This window comes from Phocoena sinus, chromosome 7, assembly GCF_008692025.1.
Source record: "Phocoena sinus isolate mPhoSin1 chromosome 7, mPhoSin1.pri, whole genome shotgun sequence".
Lineage (NCBI taxonomy): Eukaryota > Metazoa > Chordata > Mammalia > Artiodactyla > Phocoenidae > Phocoena > Phocoena sinus.
In genome coordinates this window covers 16,613,932-16,634,338 of record NC_045769.1, presented here as the reverse complement: position 1 = coordinate 16,634,338, position 20,407 = coordinate 16,613,932, and the positions used below count along the sequence as shown (strand labels likewise).

General features: G+C 41.9%; 1 protein-coding gene across 4 annotated transcripts in view; it reads right to left on the bottom strand.

Moving 5' to 3' along the window:
* EPHA4 (EPH receptor A4) overlaps positions 1 to 20,407 on the bottom strand; it is a 143,671-nt gene that overhangs the window by 43,194 nt on the left and 80,070 nt on the right. For all 4 annotated transcript variants that reach the window (XR_004350709.1, XR_004350708.1, XM_032637332.1 and 1 more), the window contains one exon: positions 19,701 to 20,039. Coding sequence is in view for 2 of the 4 variants with exons in the window: in XM_032637332.1 (XP_032493223.1) it covers positions 19,701 to 20,039 (339 nt within the window). In the remaining 2 variants the exon portion in view is untranslated. The remainder of the gene's footprint in view (positions 1 to 19,700; positions 20,040 to 20,407) is intronic.

The following is a 20,407-nucleotide window of genomic DNA, read 5'->3' as shown; positions in this document are numbered from 1 at the left end:
AGTCCGCCTGCCGATGCAGGGGACACGGGTTCGTGTCCCGGTCCGGGAAGATCCCACGTGCCGCGGAGCGGCTGGGCCCGTGAGCCATGGCCGCTGAGCCTGCGCGTCCGGAGCCTGTGCTCCACAGCGGGAGAGGCCGCAACAGTGAGAGGCCCGCGTACCGCAAAAAAAAAAAAAAAAAAAGTAAGTAAGTTAACATTAAAACTAGTTTTCACTGCACCTGTTCCATATAGCATTTTGAGAAATTGCTCTTTCCCTGGATGAGGGCGTCGACAATATGTTCGGTATTTCTCCTCTGTATCTGGAGGGCATATGCACATAGTTTTCCGGACTTCCTAACTACAAAGGTGAGTGGTGTTGAGATTCCCTTCAAGTTAGAATCCTAAATCCAGAAAGAGCCCCAAGCAGCCCCCTAGTTTGACAAGACCAGAGTTATCTCTAAAGACTCACTAGCGTAAGCACAGTCACCACCAGGGGCAGCCCTTAGTACCGCATATATCCTTGAAATCCCACGGACAGGACATCATTGTTGAAGTGTCAGGGTAACCAAGTACAGTGCCCTCTGCAGTCAGGGTAGGGACAGCAAGATTAAGCGTGTGAAACAGACTGTCTTTCCACGTACCCACTGCAAACAAGTAAAATGGTAGGAAAATATCACTTTTTAAAGATGGAGCAAAAACTCAAGAGGATAAAAGGAAACTTTTACCGAAACTTGAGGCTGAATGATCTGAGCTTTCCACTAGGAAGCCAAGAGAAATTCTCTCCCCATCAAATAATTCTGTATTCAAAATAATACATACCCTCGAGAAACGGAGAATGCTTTCTCCGTAGAATCCGCATTGGCCATGTACCTGTGATTACTTTTGGTTTGAGAGCAGACCACGGCGCATCCCGAAGACCCAGGTGGGTTTTATCTCGATGTGTGCTTTGGATAAACAGAAATAGCCTAGATTCGGGGCTCCATCACGACTTTCCAACAGTCGTGCGTCTCACAATGAACAATTACAGGAGGTGCTTTGATGTCAAACGGAGGTGGCTCCTTTTCGGAAAATGGTAAATTTCACCTTCTTTGGTTCAAAGCTCAGCAGTTCTAACCGCTCCCCACCGATGTGAATGCTGCAATTTTCTTTTATTCACTTCCTCAATGACTTGCCATCAAACACCTACAAGTCATTTTACTGCAGCAGTTTGGTCCTTGTGACACCCCAATAGGATGAAGAGAAAAAGAGACCCGGAGAAAAGAAAGGGAGGAAGGAGTCACTATAGTCCTTCACTTGTGGGCTGTAAAACTGTCTTCTTGGGTCCTGCATCACAAGCGTTGAATTATAAAGAGTTTGGGGGACCTACCCACTGCATTTCATTACTGGCTCAAATTAGCGGGGAGAAAGGAATAAGGCAGGAAATAAACAGATGCAACAAAAGGTCTCCAGCCTGTGGACAGGGAAGAGTGAAAATGGCCCTTTATGGACCTTAAGAAACCTAAAGCCAAGGACGCCTGTGGTTCTCAAGCCCATCGTTTGGAGGGAAGACGTCTTTAACCTCAGCAGGGTTTTGTTTCCCTCCCCAAGATCTGAATTTAAAGAGGCGATGTTTACTTAAGGGGTCTTTCCCTGATAGGAAAAATAAACCTACAGTTTATACGTAGCTCTGCTTAATGCAAATAGCGTATTTAGATTGAATTATTTGGAGCTTAAGGTGGTTTTTGTTCCCTCTTTCTTTCTCATTTCAACGCCACAGCTCTGATTTGCTCTTTATCCAAGGTTGGTGCATTTTAAAAATTAAATGCTTCAGAGCACTAATGATATCCTTGTGATTAAGGGTTTTGCCATCGCAGAGATGCTAAGAACTCGGGTGCTAATATGAATTGCTGTCTTCCACATCGCACCAAAGGGAGGACAGGATTCTTCCTCTGAGCTTTGTATTACCTATGGCACCAAACACCACTGAGCAACTTTTATTTTTTACTATGATATTGCAGTAGTTCGTGGCACTCAACAGTGCACAGAGTGCTTTCCTAGACACACGATCTTGTTTGCACTACATTCAATCAATCAGCTGGATTAGCCCTCTGCTAATCCTTAGATACAAATCATTAAAAGACTCAATCCCTATCCACCCTCCCTGAATACATCACTGATGTAAGAACTCAGCTCTGCACCCCATAGCTTTTAGCTGCTGTACCATTAATAAGTACCTAAGCACATTTTCTCATAGTCAAGAAGTGAAATTGTTTCTAAAACAAACAGACAAAAGGTATGGAAAAACCTGATTATTCTAAAATTGATATGGAATTTTTTTTCCTATTCAACAAGAGACATGGAGCCAGATTCTCAACTAAAGTCTTCAGGAGACTGAATTAAATCAAGTTCATTTATATTGAAATATGGAAATATTAATATTAAGCTTATACTTAAAATGTATGAGGGATGCACTTTTTTCCCCATAAAATGATTTCCAAGGTCAGTACATACAGCATCTATTTTAAACAAATACTATAACATAAAGCAGGGTACAGTAACATTTACCAAAAGATACAACAGACCTGTGCTTCCAGTGAGGGACAGAATCTGTTCTGGGGACGTTAATGGTGCTTTAACTAAGTGATCCAACAGCAAGACTTTACAAAGCGTTTAACTCAGACTCTTATTTCTGCAGAGAAATGGGTGGCAGATTATCTCAGGCAAATTCTTTACAGAGAGCTATCACCCACAGTTTAAATAAAGGAATGCGATGCAATTCTTAGCCTTTACATTAAGTGTTAGCATACAGAAGTTGAAGGTCTTGGGATAGGCCTCTGTGGCTAACTGCCCAAAAGTGGGAGTTCCCCTCCCATAAGTGTTTCTGGGATGGAGCTGCTTAGACAAGGTCCACATTTCCTAGATCTCTTCACATGTAGGATGGTTCACATCCCTGAGTTCTGGGTGTGGGTTGAAGTAGTGACTCCCCTTCTAGATCTATCGCATAAATAGCTCCCTTGGACTCTCCATCCTCTCTAACCCACAGTCTGCCAGCTCCATGTTGGTGCTCAGGGTCCATCTTGGAAGCTCCCCATAGACCCTCCCCCTCTTCGCCACCAACTGGATGTGACTGGAGCAGGAAACAATTTTCTACCGTGTTAACCTGCTAACTGACATTTGGGGTGACGGCAGCCCATTCAGGTAAAGTGGAGACATTCAGGGAACAAAGGGTCCGAGACCTACGATGACTGCTGTTTGACTTGCTATTTTTCGACTTTATGATAGCGTGAAAACAATGCGCATTCAGTCGAAACTGTACATCGAATTTTGGATTTTGATCTTTTCCCGGGCTAGCAGACGTACTCAGAAAATTGTTCTGATTTTCACTTTCAGTATTCAATAAATTCAACACTTTATTATAAAATAGGCTTTGTGTTAGATGACCTCTGCCCGACCTAAGTGTTCTGAGCACATCTGAGGTGGGCGAGGCTAAGCTATGATGTTTGATAGGTTAGGTGTATTCAATGTATTTTCAACTTACAGTGAGTTTATTGGGGAGTAACCCCATTATAAGTCGAGGAAGAGCTGCAGTAACATCTTCATACAATAACTAACTAAAATAAGTGTAGGAGTACCGTGGCCTGCAGAAGATTGAGCCGTACTTGAAAGCTGCCTGAATGGTCTCCCTCTTGGAAACTCCAGCTCCTGGGCACCCACAGCGAGCGGAGAGCCACTTGTTTGTGAGGCACTGGCCGAGTGCTGCCCTGGGGGTCAACAATGCCAGGAACAGACTGTGCAGCTTTGCAGGGACACAAGACACAAGCACAGTCCCAGATCTTCTAACAGTGACTGAATTCCGCAGAATCACGAAATGTTGGGCAGAAAGATTCAGCTGAGCTTGCTTTAACGGGAAAAGACAGCAGTGTTCTCAAAATGGCTTGGCTTAGTTTTCTTTTTAGAAAACAGTTTAGTCTTCATTGAATAGCTGACAGCTCATGCAGGTAAAGACTTGGGCCACGTGAATCAGAGCTAAACAGAGAAGAATGGGCAAATGAGCAAAAATATGCTTTTGGCCTCCTCTGCAAGGCACCTCCACACACTTAACATCATTTAATCCTTGCAACTCTCAAGTCCACAGTTATCATTAACACCTTTGATTTTCTGTTTGGAAACTCCTGCAGCACAAGGAAATGAAATGATTTGACCAAAGCTATAAAATGAGATTTTAAAACCCAAGTCTGCCTGACTCAAAAGTATGTATGTGATCCTCTCTCCACATCACATGTCTGTAAACACACACACTCAACTAGCGTTTATGGAGCAACTAGTAAGTGCCAAGCATTGTTTTCAATCTCTTGCGTGGATTAATTCATATAATCCTCACAAATACCCTCTGAGGCAACGTACTATTATTATTTCCATTTTACAGATTAGAAAAACAAGGTAAAGAAAGTTTGAACAGCTCGCCCCAAATTGTAGCTTGTAAGTGATGAATTCAAAGGTCAGGTCCTAGAGCCCACATTTTCAACCACTGATCTGTAAAAGCCTCTAGTCTCTCCCCTTCTTTCACTGATAAGAAATTAGAGATTTGAAGGCTAAATGGCCTCTTCTTCCACAGCATCAGCTGCATCAGTAACAGAGCAAATGTTAGGTCTGCTATATGTTAGGTTCAGGGCCATCTATGTACATTGTTGGTTGCCAGAAATCCAGAGATAAATCAGACATGATCCCCGTTAATAGACAAAGTGTAAAGCTTTGGTGATGAATCATCTCAGAACTACCTACAGAGTTAAGAAGAGAATCACCTGAAACTGAAAATTTAATTACAAAATAAAATAATAGTATTTGGAGTTAAGGAAGAAGTGGGGGGCAAAAGGCAGGCAGGCTTCTGGAAGGTTGGCAATGTTCTTCTATTCTTTGACCTGGGTGCTGGTCACAGAGATGTTTGTTTTGCGATAATTCATTGACGATACATTTGTCATGTCTATTTTTCTGTATGTGTATATATTTTTCAATAAAAAGGTTAAAGAACAAATAAAAGTGTTAGCTAAGAGTATAAAAGATGGAATATTAAAATTAATAATAGAAAGACCCATTCACAATTTTTAGTTAGCCCTCTGGGGTCAAAAATCTGAAAGTGCCATGAAAGATGCACATTTTTGCAAATTAGGGCTTTTATAACTATTTAATCGCTATATTTAATACCTGAGCCATACAGCAATTGCTGCTTTCCACAGTAAGGAAAATGCATTCTTTAAATGCCTGTTTTTCTTTTCAAAATAACTCTTTTGAATTAGCATTCCTACATGGATAGCCATTCCATTAGTGTAGAATTACAAGAGAGTGATGTCTCAATGTGAAACCAAGGCCACCCCCCCCCCCCAGAATTAACTGGGAATGACTTAGGGGGAACCCGAGTGTCTCTGATGCAATACGATTGTGTCTTCTGTTTCGTCTGAGAGCTGCTTGTTTTACTTTCTACTTGCTTACTAAGAAGTCTGTTGGCAGGTTCTGACAAGGGTAGTCCAACACTTGCCAACAGAAACATGGCAGGATTCAGTGTGTATTTCCTGTTAAGTAAGAATGCCAGTTTGAGGCAAACAGGAAAACAAGTCTTTCCACTGGAAGGCGATTTGTAAGAATTTGTCTGAGCAAGACAGCCTTTTAAAGATAAGAGAACAGGGTAAATCTAGCAACAACAGAAAAAAATTAAATAAATATGTTTCCTCTGAACGCCTCTAGGAAGATGAATCTTCTCATTGCGCCTCAGTATGTTGGAAAGTATCTTATATAAACTCTTAGCTGAAATTGTTTTATGTGTCTTGCTTAGAATGAAGAGCCCTAGGCAATATAGTCCCCTCCATGACCAACAATGCCCTCTGAAATTAATCTGGAATATGAAGGATGGTGTCAAGGAAAAGTCTTCTCCTATTGAGCAGAAATACAGCACAGAGAGCGGAAAAGGATTAGCTGCTGTGAACGAAGGTTTCTGTTCCTTTAGCTGTCAGCTCCACTGGAGAGCTTCAGGCATTCCAAATCTGGAAAATAAAAGCTGTGCTGTGGGCTTCAGGTTCTTTTGTTACTCAGACAGCTGCTAATCGTCCTGCTGCGTTAGGAACCAATGAGACAATGCTGTAACATTTAGCTTTCTGACATTCAAGGCATCTAGATCAGTCCCCAATTAAAGATGTATTAATCACAAAGACTCTAAAAGCCAGGATGATAGATGCACCCAGTAAATCTTTGCTCTTGCCTTTTACTTTCACACTCAGGTTTCTACATTTACAGGCAGAAATGCTTAAAAGCCTACTCCAGAAACTGACCAATAAAAAGCCTTGTTCATTACTCTCTATCAGATGCTTGACGATTTCCTGTGCCTGAAAAGCCTTTCAGAAAGAGGTAAGACATTGATCATTCTGCTAAAAGAGGCTGTCTGCTTCAATAAATAGATCCACTGAGGCTGTTGTCATCTTGACTTTTAAGTGTGATAACTAATTCAGGAGTATGGCTTTGCCACTTGCTACAGGGATATCCAAATTGTCTGCGGAGTTTACAAAAAAAGCCCTTAGATAAACCTAGGAAAATTCAAGGAACAAAATATTAATAACGCTAATACAAATAATACTAATAATCTCCTCCAAGTCAGGCCAAGTCACCCTCAGGTCATGGCCCCAGTGACAGTGAATAAATTATGCTTCAGATACCTGGAACAACAGAAAAGGGTATGTGTTGGATGAAGCCCCTTGAATTCTACGCTTTGAAATTTATGTTAATGAAAGCCTCAAAGTTACGTCTTCACATTGGTTTCCAGTTCACAAAGGCATTTAAGATAGCCTTATTAATTCTCCATCAAAGGGTATCATCCATATCATTTGCTGTGAATAAGTGACCTGGCAATCAACCCCAAAACAAACAAAGAAAAAAATTACAGAATAAAAGAAGATAGCCTGACTGATACCATCATACAGGCCAAGAATCCAATTTCTTTTTTTCATCCTTATATAAAATTTTCATAGGAGGCACCTAATTAATACAAAATAAAGAGAAAAAGCCTCAACACATGAGGCTCACGTAACCTCAGAAAAACAGCATTCGCCATTCTGAGTTATGGCAAGTCTGTTGCAATTAGATTCTTATTTTTTATTTCTGAGGTTAATGGAACCCGTAAGAGACAAGTACACTATCTGCAAGGTGCCAGGTTGGTGCCAGCTCAAGGTACTGAATTCCTTGGCTTTCAATGGAGCCTGAATATGTCATGAATAACTCCTTCCCCATCACTGTCTCAGTGACAGTCCACTGTCTTCCAAGTTGAAAGACAGGAAGTCAATTAGTGTCACTTATGATGTGAACACCTGTCGACTAAGACCTGGCCTGAGACCAATTCCATTACCATAGCCATTCAGTGGCTGCCAGATGGTCAGGCCTTGGACCACTTATGATGCAGTCCAGATACAAGAAGATGACTTAAAGACAGAAAGGTCCAGAGTCCCATTAGTCATTTCCTGAGCCATCCAATTCCCCATCACATATACAGCTGGAACAGGATACCTATTCTTCCAAATGGTTATTTTAAAAGACCTCATGAGCTGCTCAAAAATAAAGTCATGGCGACCCTAAATTGAGTATATAAGCTCCATAAATGGTAAGCATTTTCACGAGCCATTGTTATTTTTATCTTTGAAATTACTTTTTAGTAACTCATCTTTCTTTCTGTTATTGCATTTTGAAACACATAGGCAGAAAAGAGAAAAAAACAGAGATGAAAAATATCTGACAAAGAATAAAGTGGAGCATGAAATTATAGGCTACAGATGATCCCTGACAGGATGAGGTAGGCAGAGGAAACATTCCAACACAATTTTGGTTGCAAATCTATGTGTTGTATGCTACTCGGAACTTTTCCAAGTCCAAATGTTGCTTGGCTGAAAGAACAATGGCTAAATACTGAGAAGTGATGGCCATGGATGGTGAACTTGAAGGTTACAAGTAGAAAGAGAGACAGAGAGAGAAACAGGAAGTAGACCAATCAGGTGAAGTACTGAGGCTCTCCATCTTATTTTCAGTTTGGTTTCACTATATGGAAGTCTGGGAAAGTTCTGAACACAGAGAATCGTACTCAGGGGACAATATCCACGAACCATAGCATGCTGAGGAACTGGGGTTTAATACTACCTAAGGAAGCCTTCGTTTTATTTGTAGCCAAACCTTTCTCGTTCAGTTTCTTGCTGGCTATATAGACAAGCACCGAGAAGTGACTGGTAAGGGGAGGGTAGAAATACAGAGACCTTGGGGTTAAATTACAACCAGCGTGTTTTAAAAATGCTTCATATATAAACGGTCACCACATGCTATGCTCTCCAAAAATGTAGCAATGAAATGGTATTCTTGCAGCCCTCCTATTTGAAACTATCTTTTTGGCAATTCTTTTGAAAGCTATGATAGAGGTTTAAAAAAAAAAAAGAGCATAATTTATGAGACGGAATTTTAAGCTTGGGAATTGCCAACCAGAGAATTAGTTTTGTTTTAATTTGGGGGTATCAGCTAGAAACTAAACTGTATGTGCCAGAGTTTAAACTCCTATAGGCATTATGAGACTGAGGCTGAGAACAACCGAGACGTGAAGTTTTAAAATGTTATTAAGGCCAATAGGTGTCTCGAACTGGGTCTGTGCTTGAGAATCCAAGATGACTTTTGTAGTCATGAAGAATAACAAAGAATGTATCAGGAAAGTTATAACTGTTTTAGGACCTGATTATTTTTAAAACTAGGAGGTTCACAGCATCTCACTGGGGCCTTTCTAACACAACTTGCTGAAGGGTAAAATTCAGTATCACTAGCCCCAACCAGAAATCAACCTTAAGTATCGGAAGGACCTCATTAGAACAACATTTCACCCAGAAATAGTCCCACAGCGTGGTCTCTAAGAAAGATGTTGGAGCAGGGCTCCATTACACCATGAGCAGTTTTATGAATGTTATTTCGTGTGTGTTCTAAAATAGGAAGGAAGGAAGAAAAGAGAAAGAGTGAAAGCCATCATCCAAAGAACTCATACAGTTAAGGTTATACCCTTGAAGAGTTAACAGTGAGATGCTTTCCATCTATCTATCTCCCCAAACAATACACTTTTACATTATATCAAGATTCCTTAAATATATTACCAGCCTCTTAGAGCCACGCCTTAATGAGTTGGCTAATCAGCATTGATGTATGCAAGGAGGGCTGTGAAGATAACTTATGCTTTTTAAAAACTATGACCACTGTTCTGGTTATAAAGACACTCAGTGTTCGTACGGCAAGATTCTGCTGTATTTGTACTTCTTGCTTTCAATGGAAAACAAAGCAAGAAGTGTCCCGATTACATACTGTAATGGCAATCCTACCCCTATTTTAAATGGGGAAAATGAGATGATGTTAGCCAGGGGGTCCCCAGCCCCAGGGTCTGGTCCCCGCTACAGGTCCGCGGCCTGTTAGGAACCGGGCCACACAACAGGAGGTGGGCGGCGGGCTAGCGAGCGAAGCTTCATCTGCTGCTTCCCATCATCGCTCGCATTTACCTCCTGAATCATCCCTCCCCCACAATCCCCTGTGGAAAAACTGTCTTCCACGAAACCGGTCCCTGCTGCCAAAAAAGGTTGGGGACCGCTGACGTTAGCAACAAGAACTCCCAAGCCTCCAAAAGCATCCTCCTAGAAAGTTTCCTAAAACCTTGCTCTCCTGAAGCCCTGTAGAATCGGGATCGAATTCAGTGGGTTTCAATGCAAGTAAGGGCTCCTCCAGCAACGCTTAGGATAACCTGAAACTTTCATATATAAAAAGAAAAAAGTCCTTGATTATCTTGGAGAGGGGAAGGAACACTTGATTAAGCTTTCAGCTAGTTGCATATTCAAAATCCCTGGCCTGTTTATATGTTTGCCCTGGCTTTGATAAAGGGACATGGAGGAAGCTGTGCTCTCATCCACCTTCACGCTATTATGCTCAAAATACACACTTATTATGTGTGTGTGTTTTTTTTTTAGAAAAGGGGGGGGTGGGATTCAGGAGGCAGACTAATAGCTTGCAGTACCTTACCTAAACAACACCAACTCTCCAGGGAGCCACTGTGAGCTTGCCCCTTTCAGTGCTTGTTCCAATGGATGGATCTTACCCAAGCCTGTTACACACAGCAAACTTGCTGGAGGCGGGTCCCTATTTAGCACCCGCTGTGAAGCTGAAGCTACACATTGAAGTTGTGTTTGTATGCACACACACCACAAAAGGTTCCTAGATAAGAAACTTTTCAATTCAGCTACCCCCCAGCTTTCATCAAAGAGGCTTTTTGACCAAACTGCCTGAGAAATTCATGTACATAGATTATCATTTAGAAGATGCCAGGCAAAAAGGAGTGGCCCACCCTTCCTCTTGTTCTTCCTCTCCCCTTCCCTTCCAAGAAGGGTGGCAAATCCCTACCATTTTCCCCATAAGATATTTTAGATAGATTATGTTTTAGAGAGTAGCTCTCGCGCTTTGTCATAAAGCACAGGAGAGCCACAGCAGAGCTCCTCCTGGGTGGGCTGACCAATCTATCAGAACAGGGAAAGAAGGAATTTAATGTCAGAGCTGTTTCTTCAGCTATGGGTCTATATTGGCAGCCATTTGACTGACTGTTCAGCTAGATTCCAGCACTCTGGGGTACCAACCTTCACATGTGCGACCACAATCATTAGTGACCTTTCCCAATGAAAGCCACGGTATTCACGAGGCAAGTGATGTGTGGCACCATCTCTCTGTTTCTGTTACTGCAGTTTTGGGGCAACCAATGGAAACTTTTCCATTCTTCTGGCACAAGCCAAGGAGGAAAACATTTGTGTGTGTGCGCCCGCCTGTGTGTGTCTTGGGGGTGAAAGGTAGACAGAGGGGGACCATCCATTAAAAATATATTTTTAATACTCATAGAAATAGCTACGTAAGGTATGCCTATCTTGACAGATTTAAAGTGTAAAACCTAAAAGAAATCCTCTCGAGTCTACCTGAAGGAAACACAGAAAATGCTCTCTTGCTGTACACCAGCATGAAAGCAGCACACGGCCACTGAGTTTCAGAGAAGGCTCTGTACAGCAGGGACAGGTGTTTTAATAGTCTCTGCAGATTTAAGATCTCTCAATGCAGGATTAGTCCTGCAGCACGGCTCTTGGTTTTCCCCGTGTTTAAAGAAAACAACTCTTTAAAGACATCAGTATGGGGTGAGTGAAGCTTTGATAGAAGCTTCTCTGGATCTTTTTGTTGATGTTTAGTTGCAAACTGGACCCTACAGAGTCTCTTCTGGCTCCTCTGAGGAGACAGCCGTTCATTCAGCCAGCTGGAGTGACAACTAGACAATTTAGAAGCTCATCCAGAACCTTTGCTAGCCCTGCGCTATTCATTTCTCATCTCAGTAGTTATTTTTCAAATCTCTCGATGGCTTCTCCGTAGGGTGTAAAAGTTGGCCGTGGTGTCCGAAGGAACAAGTATAACACTAAGGAATGAAAAGCAAATCAGCATTAAGACTGTCAAGCGTTTAGGGTGAACGCTGGTGAACTGATCTCCCTTCTCACAAATGAACATGTGTGTATACTTATGTAGGAGTGAAGGGAAAAGAATTAGGAAGAATAGCGCTCTCAGTTCTGGGTGTGTAAATAAAACTTTCATTTTCTTAGAGTGAAATATTCACCTCTTTAAAAATGCAACCCACTTTTTATGTATATGCAGTAATTACCACTAGGCTCTACAGACATACTATTTGTCCGTGCTGTTCAGTCAACCTTGAAGCTGGATAATTCAGTAGGTTCTTTTGGAAGGCTTTTTATTTTTTTTCCCCACCGGGACTGTGGCACCCACCCTGAATACAAATTCTGGGACCCTGGTGCCACGCACAAGAAGCTGTACCGTTGTCTATCTACCGGTTTATTTTATTCTTCGTGATCATAATTAGTGAGCATGTGTAATAATTATCGGGGTGGCAACAATATTCCACAGGCATGAAATTATTTTATGTATAAAGTTAGAATCAAGAGACTGTTCTCTTTTTTAAAAAAAATTGTACTGCATATTTTTTAAATGTATATTTCCTAGGCATTACGAAATTAAACCAGGAGCCCATGGCTGGATCAGAGCTGTTAATGAGAAAACCACAGCCTGGCTTCTCGGAAGCCCACTGTGTGCTTGTTTAGGCCTATAACGACCCCGGCACAGAAAGGACTCTCCAACCGGCTTCCACCTTAGAGGTCCTAACGATTGCATACCAACCGTTGAGGATGTACAAACAACTTTTCAGCAAAATTTCTCAATGGAATTGCTTACAATTTGTTTGAAGAATTTTAAAATGTGTCTTTAGAAAGATTTCTGACTTAAAGACTTCACTAGTTTCATCATGTGTTCTTCCTTTACATTTCTTAGGAGTAAGAAAAAAAAACATCACTTTTTTGAGATCAAAGGCAAACGAGACATCATCTCAGTGAGGAAGCAACCTTAAAAAGCAGCACAGATGATTATTTTAAAAAATGCTGCCAGTATCTAGGAACCATACAGCAGTGCTAAGAATGCATGTTTTCAAGAGAACCGGAACACTGCCCCCTCAGAACAGTCCCTCCGGCATGTGCCACATTCTATATTTAAACCTGAGTGTTGTAAAGCAGAAACTAACACACCATTGTCAAGCAATTATACTCCAATAAAGATGTTAAAAAAAAAAAACCTGATGTCATTGGGAAAAGATCTGTGGTACAAGAAAGTCAAGGCGTGTTTGAAATCCTAATTATTTTTGTGAAATCTTGTTCATAGAGTCAAAACCTCTAGAAAGAAGCTGTCTTGCTAAATATCAAAATTGTTTCCAATGTGAGATGAACCTAAATGTCAATCCATCCCATCCTTTGCCGGAGTAGTTTCTGACAAATGACACCAGCATTTCAACCTCTTCTCATTGGTCCTTTCCAACTAGAGGGGTAACAATTTGAAGTAAGATTTCCAAATACTGAGTTTAAACTTTTTTTAAGGCAATGTTAATTGGATACCTGCTAGAAGCTGGGCATGTGATTTCACATTTGATCTTCACTATAAACCTGTGAGGATTAAATAGGCTGATGTGATGTGGGTAATGGTTAAGAACATGGACCCTAAAGCCAGTTACCTCCCAGCTCAAGGACTGGCTCTGGCCCAGGGCCTGATTTTGTAAATAACGTTTTATTGGGACACAGCCACGCCCATTTACATATTGTCTACGGCTGCTTTTGCTTTACAAATGCAGAGTTGCATGCTGCAATGTCGTCCTCTTTTGATTTAGTACTCCAGAGCAGGGAATGGCAAACTTTTTCTGGAGAGATCTAGATGGTGAATATGTTTGCTGTGCAGGCAACTCTGCCAAAGGAACTCCACTCTGCTGTGGTTCTGGGAAAGCAGTCTTAGGCAACACATACACACAGGTAAGTGGGCCTTTGTTCCAATAAAACTTCTTTACAGACGCTGACATTTGAATTTTATATAATTTCCAAATCTCACAAAATATTATTTTTTGATTATTTTCAGCCCTTTAGAAATAGAAAAAAACATTCTTAGGGGGTTTCAAAGCGGGGGATCAGGATTGGGGCTCTGGTTTGCCAACCCCTGCTCTAAAGCACTAACAGAAGCCAGATATTTGTCCCTCAAAAATATCAACAGATATTTCCTCGATCTGCTCCTTCCTGTTTAAGCTTATAGGAAATCCAGATCCTTCACATCTCATTTGGGTTTAGCAACCTGTTACCATTCTGCTTGTGCTTTCTGCTTGTTAATTTGATCTCAAACCACACTTGAGGTCCACGCAGCACTGTCCCTCCCCACCAGCTATAGGCCAGAACCACTCCAGTATAACCCTTGCACTACATCACCTTTCCTATTAAGCCAAACCGGACTTCTTGCAATCTCTACTTTCTTCTTGTTTCTTTGCACTTTTAGGCATAATTACACAATAGTCCCATAAAACTAAGAGGCAGGATTTTATATATTGAAGCTAAGGAAGCTTGCATGGGCCCTTTCCAAAGCTTGATTCTTCATTTGATATGTGTAGATTTGTAGGTCTTTTTCTGAAATCACACAAAAATTGTCTAAGCTTCAGACTCCACCAAACCTGCCCCACTCTACCATGCCTGGAGCGCACTGCTTAACACAATTGCTCTAAGATGTTTCCCTTTCTTCCAACATCTCCTTGAAGCTGTCCTCTTACCATCTAGAAGACAAGTAGCAATTATACCCAGTGGGGATGAGAATTCCCACCGTTCCCCATTATCCCACTCAAATAACATACTATGTCTAATTAAAAGACAGCCAAGAAAGAGAGAATGGGAACTTAACAGTTGAGTAATAAAAGACAGAATGCCTCTTGTACTTAGTTATTTTCTTTTCTCTTCTCATTATTTTGGTTTTATTAACTTTATCACTACTTGACAAAGAACATTCACTGATTGTTTTTACTGTAAATAAATGTGTTAATCAACAGATGGGTATTGAATATCTGTGCTATGCAGTGGCATTACAATGAGGTTCCTGCCACTTTATCGTCAATGTGGCATTTTCTTGCAGTTTTCTTTTCTTTTCTTTTTTTCTTGCAGTTTTCTTAATGATCCATCCTAGGGAACAAGGCCAGTCTGACAAGCAGCACCAATTCATCTGATGACAAAGCAACTAGGATTCTTCACAAGAGGCCCCAGAGGGCCTTTTATAACTGTCTATCCTCTGAGAATAGTGCTGTGAGCCCTGTGTTCCCAGCATGGAGCGATGGAACCAAACAAAGACAGGTTGGGGGATGGAACTCTGAGAAGGTGGGCATTGCTATGAAGTCATAAAATCTGGTTTTCAAGCATGGCACTAGAGCAGAGTTTCTCCATCTTGGCACTATGGACTTTTCAGACCAGATACTTTGTCGTGGGGCAGTCCTGTGCATTCTAGGATGTTTAGCAGCATCCCTAGACTTGACCCAGCAGATGCAATAGCACTCCCCATCCTCCTAGTTTTGACAACCAAAAAATGTCACCCAGCGTTGCCTAATGTTTGGGGAGGGGTGTGGAACACCTAGCCTAGAAGAACAGCTTGAAAGGATGGAGGAGAGGCAGGATTCAGATGCATTCTGATAATTCTGCTGAAGCATTTTTGGAAGGTTTTCCCACTCTTGGAATTGCCTTAAGAGCCAGTTTCTGAACAACATATGGAAATGAAGCCCTACTTCAAGCCCATACTTCATTGCTCATGGGTATATTCCTGGAATCACAGAATTTTAAAATTGGAAAAGATCTTAGAGATTAGCTAGGTTCAGATAATTATGTAACCCACTGAATATCTGAACTTGTCCAAACCCAGCGTGTTAAAGATGTTTTGTCACTAGGACATGACATCCGTGCTAAAGAGAGATGATCAGACGTATTTCATCGTAAAGCATCTAGAACAGCATCATATGCAAAGTAAAAGTCAAAATGTTATATCTGTCCTGGGTGCACCTTGGGGTAAGTAGAGAGTATCAGCCATAGGGGTTCATCACGATTTAAAACAAACAAAAGAACCTAGAGTTTGGTCCAGCCCCAGAGCTGGGAGACAGGTGTTGGGGGAGGTTTAGGGGGTGCAGAGTGAAAACTGGTTGGGTGATTAAGGTCTACTGCCGGCTGCCATCACAGCATTTCTAGCAAAAAGCCACAGTTTTGTTGCTTGGTCAGGAAAACGTTGTTTCATTTATACAGCATTTCTCTCTCCTAGACACACATCCTGCATTCATTTCCCTGAGATGGTCCACTTAAGTAAAAGTAAACTGAAGGAAAGTCATCTAGAAAACAAATCACCCAGCGGTCTGCTTATTCCTTTTTCATAAGCATCAAAACCATCTCTTCCTAAACAAAAGACGGAACAAACACCGTCTCTTCCAAAACAAAAGATGGAAGATGGAGGAAGGAGAAAGAGTTTTCAAGGGATTCTCATTTTGTTCCGTTTGGACTGCAATGGAGGAAAGTAAGTGTAGGGAGAACATCCATTTTCCTTGTCCGATGTTTTCCTCCGGGGCTACTTCTGCTGAAGCCCCCCTATCCTTGCCTTCTCCTCGCCTCTACTTCACGCTCTTGGCCTGGGGTGCGGGTGGAGGCTTAGGAAGAGGATCTGGGAGAAGTCGTAGACATTCGGGTGACCTGAGCAGAGCAGGCTCTGTCCTGGGAAGGAGCCTGCAGTCAGCCAGCTGGATTACACTGTCCCTGGGTGCCACTGGGGCCGTGTCACCAGATCCAGCCCTTTTGGCTAGAGATACAAAGCTCACATCCTTTCATCAGCTGTTCGGCAATAAAGCTGGCACTCTGAGTTCCCTCTGTCTTGTCTTCTGTGTCAGTTGGGTTTGAACTCAGGAGGGGAGGAAAGGGGTGTTATTAGCTCCTTAAGACACCAACTGTAAGATTGGGGTTAGAATGGTTTAAATAACCACGTGAGAACACTGGCCCATTCACACCGCATCCCACAACTGCATGATCAAAGCCCAGTTAGACCCCCATCTCCAGGCTCAGATACTCAGAGTCTGGTCTCACAAATGGGGAGATGCCAAGCTGACTACAGGAATGCTATTAAGTATCTCATAATTTTAAAAGAAAGCAACTTTCTCCTTTTGGGGGCAGGATTCTCCCCAAGTTCAAGTGCTGGCTCTGATACGAGCTTAGGTGAGTTTCACCTTCACGGTGCTGTTCAACTGTGACGGTCTCAGAGGTGGTGATGATAAAACCAGGAATTCTAGGTTTTGTATTTGTTTTTAAATATGCTACCACCGGTGAGAGAAAGGACCCTGTGAAAACAGAGCAAAAATGCAGAGCCATGAAACTTGGTGGCCTCCAGGTGGTTAAAGCTAACATTCATTTATTCAATGTATTCCTTATAGAGTGAGACTTCATTCCCTATAGAGGTCCCTAAGGAATTTAATTTAATGAAATGCAGAACAACAGCAATTAGAATATAATTGTGTGTACGTAAATATGTATAGGGGAACTTTGATAGAGTTTATGGTTGCTACATTCATCCAGAATTTTGGCCTACATTATTAATCTGCACTACTATGAAGAAAAGGTTTGTTAGTCAAAGATAAACCATCCCGATGATTTTGAACTGGTGAACTCCAAATCGCTGTGGGATGACGAGGCGGCACTGTGCACACATACGACTCTCTGCTAAGCAGTAGCCTTCTGGCTGGCCACATAGGAGGTCTCCTTATTGAAAGATTTATTTTTAATTTTGAACAGCTTCCCAGCATTACCCTTTACGAAAATTAAAATAAGGAGCTGGAATTTTGTCCTATTCAGCAAACCTCCTGGCAGGACTGCTCGCCGTGTCAGAGAAAAAACCTCATTGTGTCAGAGGAATTCCCTGTCCACCATTTCTCTAGATCTAGAAGAATTACACCTACTTTTTAAATAAAACTTTGACTTTGTTTCCTTCCCCAGGCATAATGTTTTGCACATTTTCTTCTTCTGGAGGATTTCTGGCCTGTCTTCCTTGTGTTCTTTGTGCCTTCTGGCTTGGTAGGGGTTGACATAGTCCCTTGCGGCTTAAATCTTTAAATATACAGAGTCAGAGAAGTCTCCCCACAAAATCTGTGGGAACCAAGCCTGTCCTCAGCACATCTCCCAAAGGCTACACTTTGCCAAAGAGAATGACTTCACCTTGTACAGCTGAGGCTTCAAAGGTCCATTCCTAGTTTTAATTCCATTAAGAACACAAAGTAGTGATGTACTGGAGGATAGCCGGAAGAATACGGGGGTGCTGAACATAAGAATATTGATTGAATCATAAACCAGATTCTCTAGGGGTGCAAAGACCACTCTGCACCTTCTTGGCTCCCTGTAACTCAGAGACACTCAACATCCTAGGTTTCCAAGACCTAGTGCAATATTCCCATTGCCTTCTTCCAAAAGACAACTAATAAAAAGCTGGCATTCACAGAGTCCTTGTGATGCTATCAAAACCTCCTAAATTGGGTTTCCCTGGTGGCACAGTGATTAGGAATCTGCCTGCCAATACAGGGGACACAGGTTCGAGCCCTGGTCCGGGAAGATCCCACATGCCGCGGAGCAACTGAGCCCGTGCGCCACAACTACTGAGCCTGCGCTCTACAGCCATGAGCCACAACTGCTGAGCCCACATGCCACAACTACTGAAGCCCATGCGCCTAGAGCCCGTGCTCCACAACAAGGGAAGCAACCGCAATGAGAAGCTCAAGTGCAGCAACGAAGACCCAAAGCAGCCAAAAGTAGATTAATTAATTAATTAATTTAAAAAATAATTTAAAAAAAACTCCAAAACCTCCTAAATCATACTAGCCTTTGTAGAGAAATAAAAGCGATGACCACAACAGTGTTCACATCCTAGAAGTGCAGAAATAAAAGGCAAAAACATAACCAGAGGATCTGTTCACACCACATATTTTTAAAGATTGGTCACATCTGTGTGACTGAAACTACCTTCTGGGAAGATCTGTCAGTCTAGCACCAATTCAAAATCTTCCCTCAGTCTTAACTTTCTATTTATTCTAGCGAGTTCGGGGAAAAGTGGAAAAAGAATGACTTTGGATTGGGATACTGGAATACTTCTCACTATGGAGTCAATCAGGTCAGATATATTTTACTTAACTATTGAGTGCACTTACTGAAACTCTCATCTAAGGGAGCAGTGCACTAAGAGGCGATAGGGCTGTTGGCAATTTATGATCCTTTTCTGATGAAGTGGGTTGTTCTTAAGAGCTTCACAAAAGGATAAACCACAGTCCTTTTTTCCTCCTCCCCTTTAAATCCCCAGAAATAAATAACACGGAGGTGGCAATGTGAAACATGTGGTAGAAATCCAGAATGGAAAATTATCATGAGAAAGTGTGGAAACTTCTTTGGGGGAAGAATGGGAGTAAGTGGGTCAGGAGCAGAGCCTAGAAATCTAGATTCTAATTCACACTTCAGAATACCTGATATTCAAGATTGGATAACAGTTCTGCAATTACCCCAGCAGAAACTCTCCATGAACAGAAAATGCTTTCCAGTCATCTGAATTAGAAGAGGAAAGTGAGGCAGGAAACAAGGCAAATTAACTCTCCTCCTCCACCTGTCAAGTGTGAATTTAACTATGAAAGTGGCTACAAAAGTAGCATGTGTTTGAAGGAACATTTTGTCAACCACGCAGAGCAAGCTACCCATTAAACCATTCATCGTTCACAGGCTTACCACCTGGTGATTCCAATAAAGACCCGTATCAGTTATTTTTTAATTTTTAAAATAAAAAAACAAGATCAAAACTACATCCACTAATGCTGTTGTTGGAAAATACAGCAAACGCCAATATAGCACTCTGTGTTGGTAAAAACCAACTTTACATTCCTAAATAATATGTAAATGTGCTGATATCTGACCATGACCTTGTGATTAAAATGGCCAAGACGCATCCCTTACATGAGAAGTCTAGCATGGAATGACCCAACCCAATGTCATCTGTTTTCAACCAGACACTGTCTTAGCCTTCATTTAATCTCCACCACCTAGTACAATGCATGTTACACAGTTGGTATCCAAAAAAATATCGCTGAATGAATAAACATCCTTCTCAGTATCTTTTGTATTATAATGCAGCTCACAGGTTTATGACTAGATCCCTGTAGTTCTTCTTCAACTGGAGAACTTCAGCATCCTTCATGGATATCAACACAAGCTCTTTCTCCATAAATGTTTAGATAAACGATAAAGTGGAGCCAATCCCTACCTGCTTGGTTGGTGGTCACAGTGACGGACACAGATTGGTCTGGGCTAGGGTTATACTTGGATACGCCATTCACTGCCCAGATTTCAAACGTGTAGTTGGTATGAGCCAGGAGGTCAGTGATGGAGACCTTGGTGGACTTCAGTCCGTTCTGCTGTGGGGTGTAGTGGACCCCACTTCCGCAGGGTCGGCACTTGCTGGAGTCACCTGTTCCACATTTCTTGCACACGACGTTGTAGGAAATGTCCTGGCGGCCGCCCGTGTTCTGAGGACTGCTCCATTCCAAGTTCACTGAAGTCTCGTTGACATTTGAAATCAAGTTTAGAGGAGCAGATGGTGGACCTGGAAAAAGAAAGAAACAAACAAAACATACCATCACACCAAGAACTGAAACTAGCCTCTGGAATCTCTTGGAGCTTATATTCTTCTCTGCAGCTACAAGAAGCAAGACGGTCCTGTTTGGCAAAGAAAGCCAAAAACAAATCAAGCCAGCAAAAATCTTTTAAAAGAGCAATATCATAGGGAATTCCCTGGTGGTCCAGTGTTTAGGAGTCTTCTCTGCAGCGGGCACGTGTTTCGTCCCTGGTCGGGGAATTAAGATCCCACGAGCCGTGCAGCCAAAAAAATTAAAAAAAAAAAAAAAAAAAGGGGGAATATGATTGAAGGCTGTATGTGTGAGCGTCATTCTCCTTCCTGAACAAACAAATGTA